Raw genomic sequence first — 6,868 nt, forward strand, 5'->3', positions numbered from 1 at the left:
TTTAAAAAGCTTTATATAAGTCTTACAACAGAAACCGTGGTATTTTTGTTGGCATGCATATACACAGAGGAAGGCAGTTTTCAGGAAATAAGAAGTGGTCCTTTGGGTTTTCGTGTTCTTGTTGTGGTTTGCTTGTCTGTGGTGCAGAGATCAAATTGTCCAAGTTAGGAAAACATTCTACCTCTGAGTCAAACCCAGCACATTACAGAAGCAAAATGTTCATTGTAAACCCCTCCACACACGTTCCAAAAATATCAATTTCATAGAAAATGAAGAAAAGGGCGAACATAACAAATATGTAAATATATAAGTAAAAACATACAGGCAGCTTTCTGATGGCTAAGCAAGTCAGCTCGACACAGGACACAGCTTCCGTAAGTACGTCCCTTTTGTGGGGAGGAGTCCTTTAATAAAGACAGTTCCGTCCTTCTCCCAGGGCCGCTGGGCTCCTCCAGCAAAGCCTATCAGGGAGTGCTGTCAGATTTTCCAGAAGATCTTCTTTTTATAGAGAACGTAGGCAATGAGCACCCAGACAGCAGTGGCGACCATGTTCTGAATTAGATGCTCTTTGTGTGACTGGTCATCCTCCAGCTTCCACCGGAAGGGAAAGTAGTTCTCAAACACCTCGTGACCAACATACACCAGAATAGAATTCATCCCTTAGAAAGATCGGAACATGTCCAGATCAGTCATAGAATTCTTGAAACGAATTCAATAGAAAACATAAAGCACAGACTCACATTATCACCCTAGCCCGGATAAGCGATGCACAGCTTAGATACTGAAGTGGGAAGTAAGGGTATTTCTAAACTCTCAGGAATTAGGAGCATCGAGCTGGCTCAGCAGGTGGCATCTGCCACCAAGCCTGACTGACCTCAGTTCTATCCTAGGAACCTCATGGTGGGAAGGACTAACTCCTGCAAGTTGTACCTGGCACCTGTGCGCCCGCGCGCGTGCTTGAAGTTCAATCCTATTTCCTATTAAAAACAGTAAGTCTTGGGTCATATCCAGTGTTGCACCATTTCATACTGCCTGAAAACAACCAAAGTTTATACACTGACTCTCGAAACCCATGCATGTAAAAACGAGGCGCGGAGCTCTAGAACAGGCCAGTGGCCTCCTGTGAGCTGAGGCAGCACAGCCTGCTTCCTGGAAATGAGTCCCCAGGACAAAGGCTTCAGCTCTGAGCAAGCCCAGTGCCCCTGTGAGCCAGTCTGCTGAGGGAAGACAGCTGACTCACCTGGATAAAGGAACGGGGCTCCTGTCCACAGCCTCCTCACATCCACGACGGGGTACAGGACGAGCAGGATGAAGAAGGCAAAGCAGCTCAGGGTGGTGACGTACGAAATGGACCTACAGGGAGATGAGTGAAGGAAGGCTGCCGCCCGCACCCCGGAACACCGGTGTCAACATGAGGACTTACAGTAATGAGACGCCCTCCACCGTGCTTACCAGAGGTTTTTGTTTATTGGAATAAAGCCTTCGTTTGCAGACAATTTTGTCAAAGCAATAGAAATAAGCCCCTGTGAAGAGAAGAAGATGTCAGAGATCTGCACTACAGTCTCAAGTCACAGTGCACTGGAGACAAACACTAGCTACTTAACCGCCAGTGAGGACCGAGGTGTCACAGCTTTTACTCTGCCCTTTGAACTGGAAACCTCCTGTAAGATGTGTAAGGAACATCTGACACATTATCCAAATGACTAACACATTATCCAAAACCCACCTTCCAGTGTTCTCAGAGTCTGAGAAGGTAAGTGAGGAACCACAGCAACTCCTAAGACAATGTGACTCCACAGGCAGCAGGGCGAGACTGTCCAGCCGGGTGCTTATCATGGTTTTAACTGGAGGCTCCTGTGTTTAAAACGATCACTTGCCTGGTGTTTCCACTTTTATTCTCTTTTTCTCTCTCTCTTGATTTTCTGAGAGAAGGTTTCTCTGTGCAGCCCTGGTTGTCCTGGAACTTGTTCTGTAGACCAGACTGGCTTCGAACTTAGATATCCCCCTGTCTCTGCCTTCCAAGTGCTCAGATTAGAGGTGTGCACCTCTGCCGCCCAGCTAAATATCCATTTCTTTCTTTTTTCATTCTATGTGCATTGGTGTTTTGCCTGCATATATGTCTGTGTAAGGGGTTGGATCCTCTAGAACTGGAATTATAGACAGTAATGAGCTCCCATGTGGGTGCCAGGAATGGAACCTACATCCTCTGTAGAAGCAGCCAATACTCTTAACCACTGAGACATCTCTCCAGTCCCTTTTTAAATTTTCTCTTTTGTTTCTGAGACAGGGTCTCACATATCCCAGACTGGCCTCAAACTCACTATGTAGCCAAGGTGGTCTTGGAGCCTCTCCCTCCTCATGATGGATTACAGACACATGCCACCACACCCAGTCTAAAGGGGTATAGAGGATGGGACTCAGGGCATCATGCATGCTACCTTCTACTGAACTACAACTCACCCTGTGCCTAGTCTTCTTCCTGGTAAGGTTTCCCATGTAGAGCATCCCTACACATAGGACATCCCTACACATAGGACATCCCTACACATAGGACATCCCTACACGGAGAGCATCCCTACACGGAGAGCATCCCTACACGGAGAGCATCCCTTACATGCTTCCTCCAGCAGTCTTCACTTGAGTGACAGCAAATGCTCTTATTTATTTATTTACCTTAATGGTAGACCATGTACCAGGCCCTGGGTTCCACACTCAGGGAGAAAATTAGATTGATTTTTTTAAAGACGTTATTCTGTGAATCCTGCCCTTCAAGTGAAATGCTCTCCATCATGCCGAGCCAGCAGCTGCCCGACATTTTATTTCCTCTTCATAAATGTCAGTCTTAAGAACACAACCGGGTGAGAAGGGCTGGTTACTTACAAGGACACAGCACCAGGCAGCAAATCTCATCAGGATGGCTTTCGTCTGGTCCTTGTAATACAGGAGTATTTTTCCTGCCTGGAGGAGAAAACAGTACGGCCATGTTTCTTTCTCACCCATCAGCTCTGCTGTGCGGCATCTGGAGCTACCGTCACTCGGCATTCTCCTGGGCCTGCTGCACCAGCCTTTCTACCCTCCAGGCTGCTCCCCTCAGAGAAGGCTCCAATGCCGGGAGAGAGAACTTCGGGTAGAGACACTAGACTGCTCTGAATGATCACAGAGGCGCACAGGAGATAAGCCAAGAGGAACAAGATTTGACTTGGGCATAGACACACATGCTCTGAAGCCTCTCACACAGCTGGCTGTGGATGGAAGCCCGTGTCTTTCCAATGTGAATACAGGACTTCTCATCCCCAGGTGAAGGGACCAGCAGGTGGTCCCTCTGGACCAGTATGGAGCTCTACACTTGGGAATGTATGTTAGGATATTACAGAGGGCTTGAGACGGCAAGTCCAGCATCTGCACCCTTCTGCGTACCACGTGTGGACACTGTACCCATCCCCTCCAGAGGATGCACTCTGGGAGAGACAGGCCATTGTCGGGAAAGGAGGAAACTTGTGAGCCCTCTGAACCTGGGCCTGAGAAATGAATGTCTGCTGTCTGTGAGTTAGCAGCCTCGGGCGTTTTGCTAAAACAACATAAACACATGAGGACAAACGGGACACGTGACACGGAGACCTCCCCACGTGACCATACATAACACTCAGAACTCCAGGAGGAAATCATTCACGTGTCTGCTTTCATCTGTGACAGGGTCTTACTAGGTAACCCAGTCTGTTCTCAAACTTGAGTCCTCCTGCCTCAGCCTTCCAAGGGCAGGGATTAGAAATGTGGCCATTGTTGGGCATTGGTGGCACACAACTTTAATCCCAGCATTTGGGAGATTAATCCCTGAGGAGTTAGGTTAGAGGCTTGCCAGGGCAGCCGGGGCTACACAGAGACACCAAACCAAACGAACGAATGAATGACTGACTGAATGAATGAATGTGGCCGTCAATGGAACTCATTATCCACAAACTCCTGGGCTAAAATAAAACCACAACCAGTAAGAATTTAGTTCCCAGAACGTAAGGATTCAGCCAGCTGTCTGAATTGCTGTTACCCCACCCTAGTTTACACAATCTTGATCCTAAACAGAATTTACCAGGGCAGCAGGGGACCTCCTTCAACTGCCTCACTAGAGTGAGGTGGTTCTGGTCGTGCTGCCAGCAGTCCACAGTCAGCAAAGGGAAGCCCGATGAGAGAAACAATACCTGAACTCCTAAAAATGCCATCACAATGGAGTTGATAGTCCCTAAGATTCCTTCCGGGTCGTAGGCCACCTCAGTGTGATAAAGGACCTTAACAAAACAGATCAAGAGGGTGGCAGTTACTCTCTGAACACAAAAATGAACAGAACTCTCAGACAGAACACAAACCTGAATACATCTCAGTCGCCGAAGCTTTGATCTCCCTCCCTCCCTCCCTCCCTCCCTTCCTTCCTTGTTGCTCTGCTTTTTGGTTTAACAGCAGAAATTCATGGGCAATTTATAGGTATAGGCAAAGTAAGCCATGATCCTGCTCGGCCACATTAGCAAGCCTGGCAGAATGCTGGACCACATTTAACGAAATGCAAATGCCTAACAGGACAGGAATCACATGCTCATTCTGTCTCAGCCAACCCCACTGTCGCTTCAACAGCTCCCAACCTTCTTTGCAGGCAAATAACATTTAATAACACATTTAGAAAGGGGGAGTAGACCAGGGTGAATGTATTCTTAACATTTAGAAGCCCCGTGTTTTAATGTCTAGCACTCCAAAAAAATTAAAGTCCACTAAAACAAAACATTAGTATTTTTAATATAAAATGAGACTCTAGAACTTGGAAATGTACAGTGTATCCTCCACCACCGTAAGATCTGGAGGATTCATTCCCAGCTACTAGAAATAGTAATTGCCAAAAGGTCTCAGTAAGGAACCTCGTCCTTGTCTAATCAGAGCCTCAGGGTGAAGGTACAGCTCACTGGGTCCTGAGCTTGATTCCAGCAACGTTAAACAAGAAAAGAGAAAGCATGGGAACTTGTCTGCCTTTCCAACCGCTCCTGTGCTGGGGACGGTCCACATCCACATCCATCCGACCAGGAACATGGGGCCACCCCTCACCCGCGCAGAAGAGCTCTCAATTGTCACTTCAGTGCATGCACGAAGATTAACCAGAGCCCTGAGGTGACCCAGCACAGTGCAGCTCCCTCAGCTGCATCCCTCGCAGGGACTAAACAGTGGGGACACCCCATGCACCTCCTGTATGTGCACATCCTGTATTCTAGTCCCTGCCTTCGGAGTCCGGGGCTGGAAACCTAGAGAGCTGAATAAAATGTGGCCCCTTCTCTCTCCACAATCAAAGTGCCTTTTCCTACCAACAGACGGAGAACATCTGCCACAGGAAGCCAGCCGGTTTTCCAAATAACAATAACCACATTGTCCTTAGATGATCTGTGTCGAACTGGCTCGCTCTTCCTACTTCCCTAATTTCTGGTTCCAAGGAAAGGAAAGGCTCACGCACAGTGGAGGAGGGGTGCTGGTACAGATGATTGTCTCCCAGAAGTAGGCGGTCAATGTAGCCAGCTGCTCCTCCAGTACAGCGAGGGTACTTCCCCAAGTCCCCAATACCGCCAGGGCCAAGGTAGCCACTAAGGAAGTGAAAAGCACACTTAGTTGACAGGAACACAGAAGGGATAGTACTGAGCAGTGGCTAGCCATGCAGGACAGGCTCAAACAGGCCCACAACAGCCCTGACCCTGACCCCTGAACCCCTGTGAGCGGACAGCAGGGGTTCCTATCACTGGAAGGCACTTTCTACTCAGGGCGATGTTGAGACAACTCAACCCTCCTCTCCATGGAAAGAAAGAGGAGAAAGTGTGAGAGAGAATTTCTCTGACCAGAGAAATTTCAATGCTATAGAACCTTACCTCTGATTCAACAGAAAGGAACTATCATGCTCAGTCAGTAAAGTGCTTGCCTTGCAAGCATGAGGGCCTGAGTTTGATTCCCAGAACCCATGGAAAGAAAAAAAAGAAAAAAATGGGGAGGGGAGGGAAAGGAAGTAGAGGGGAGAGGAAAGGAAAAGAAAAGAGAAGAAGAGAGAACATAAGCCAACCAGCCAGCCAAGCCATGCATTGGGGCGGGAGAGATGGCTCAGTGGTTAAGAGCACAAGTTGCTCTTCCAGAGGACGCAGGTTCGATGCCCAGAACCAGCATGGAGGTTCTAATTCCAGGGATATAATGTCTCCTTCTGGCCTCCTCAGGCACTGTGCACACATGACATGCAGGCAACACACTCATACACATAAAATAATTTATTAAAAAAGAAAGCCATGCATGATGGCACACACTTGTAATACCAGCCGGGGAGAGGCAGAGACAGGTAGATCTTTGGGGCTCATCGGCCAGTCTGCTTGGCAAACTTTATGTCTCAAAAAGAAAGGGGGGGGGGGATCGATGACTGCGGAATAACACCCGTTCTCCAACCTTCAGATGTGCATGCACACACATGTACACACGCAAACAAGAACACAGACACAAAGGGATTACCTGGCAAGGGGTCACTTACGTAGGGCACCCAGGGACAGGTAAAAAGAACGTCAAAGCCAGCCAAATGCTTTCAAGTATCATAATGACGAGCCACTGGGGCCAGCTGGAAGTGATGTCCTGAAGAGAAAGGCAGCTTCTCTCCTGAGTGAGGCAAGAACAGCCCACGTGAGGCCACAGTGAACTTGGGAAATGCTAGTGACTGGGTTTCGACCTTTATAGTAGAATTTAAAAACTGATCTGACTGAGGAGATGGTTGAGCTAGAGTGTGAGGACCTCAATCTAAGCCCAGAAGAAACGCAAAAGGGAAGGTGTGTGGCGTGGCCCTGTAATCCTAACGCAGAGCCCTGAGCTCACTGGT

At 48.2% G+C, this 6,868-nt stretch overlaps 1 protein-coding gene across 1 annotated transcript in view; it reads right to left on the reverse strand.

Moving 5' to 3' along the window:
- The window catches only part of Hgsnat (heparan-alpha-glucosaminide N-acetyltransferase), a 27,049-nt gene continuing 20,181 nt past the window's right edge, over window positions 1-6,868 (reverse strand). Inside the window, exons 10-16 of the mRNA XM_026786933.1 lie at window positions 6,530-6,651; window positions 5,483-5,609; window positions 4,194-4,280; window positions 2,881-2,958; window positions 1,453-1,523; window positions 1,241-1,353; window positions 1-659 (exon numbers count right to left, since the gene is read on the reverse strand). Of these exons, the coding sequence (XP_026642734.1) occupies window positions 478-659; window positions 1,241-1,353; window positions 1,453-1,523; window positions 2,881-2,958; window positions 4,194-4,280; window positions 5,483-5,609; window positions 6,530-6,651 (780 nt within the window). The 3' untranslated portion in view covers window positions 1-477. The remainder of the gene's footprint in view (window positions 660-1,240; window positions 1,354-1,452; window positions 1,524-2,880; window positions 2,959-4,193; window positions 4,281-5,482; window positions 5,610-6,529; window positions 6,652-6,868) is intronic.

The sequence above is a fragment of the Microtus ochrogaster genome, linkage group LG7_11 (genome assembly GCF_000317375.1).
Source record: "Microtus ochrogaster isolate Prairie Vole_2 linkage group LG7_11, MicOch1.0, whole genome shotgun sequence".
NCBI classification, from domain to species: domain Eukaryota; kingdom Metazoa; phylum Chordata; class Mammalia; order Rodentia; family Cricetidae; genus Microtus; species Microtus ochrogaster.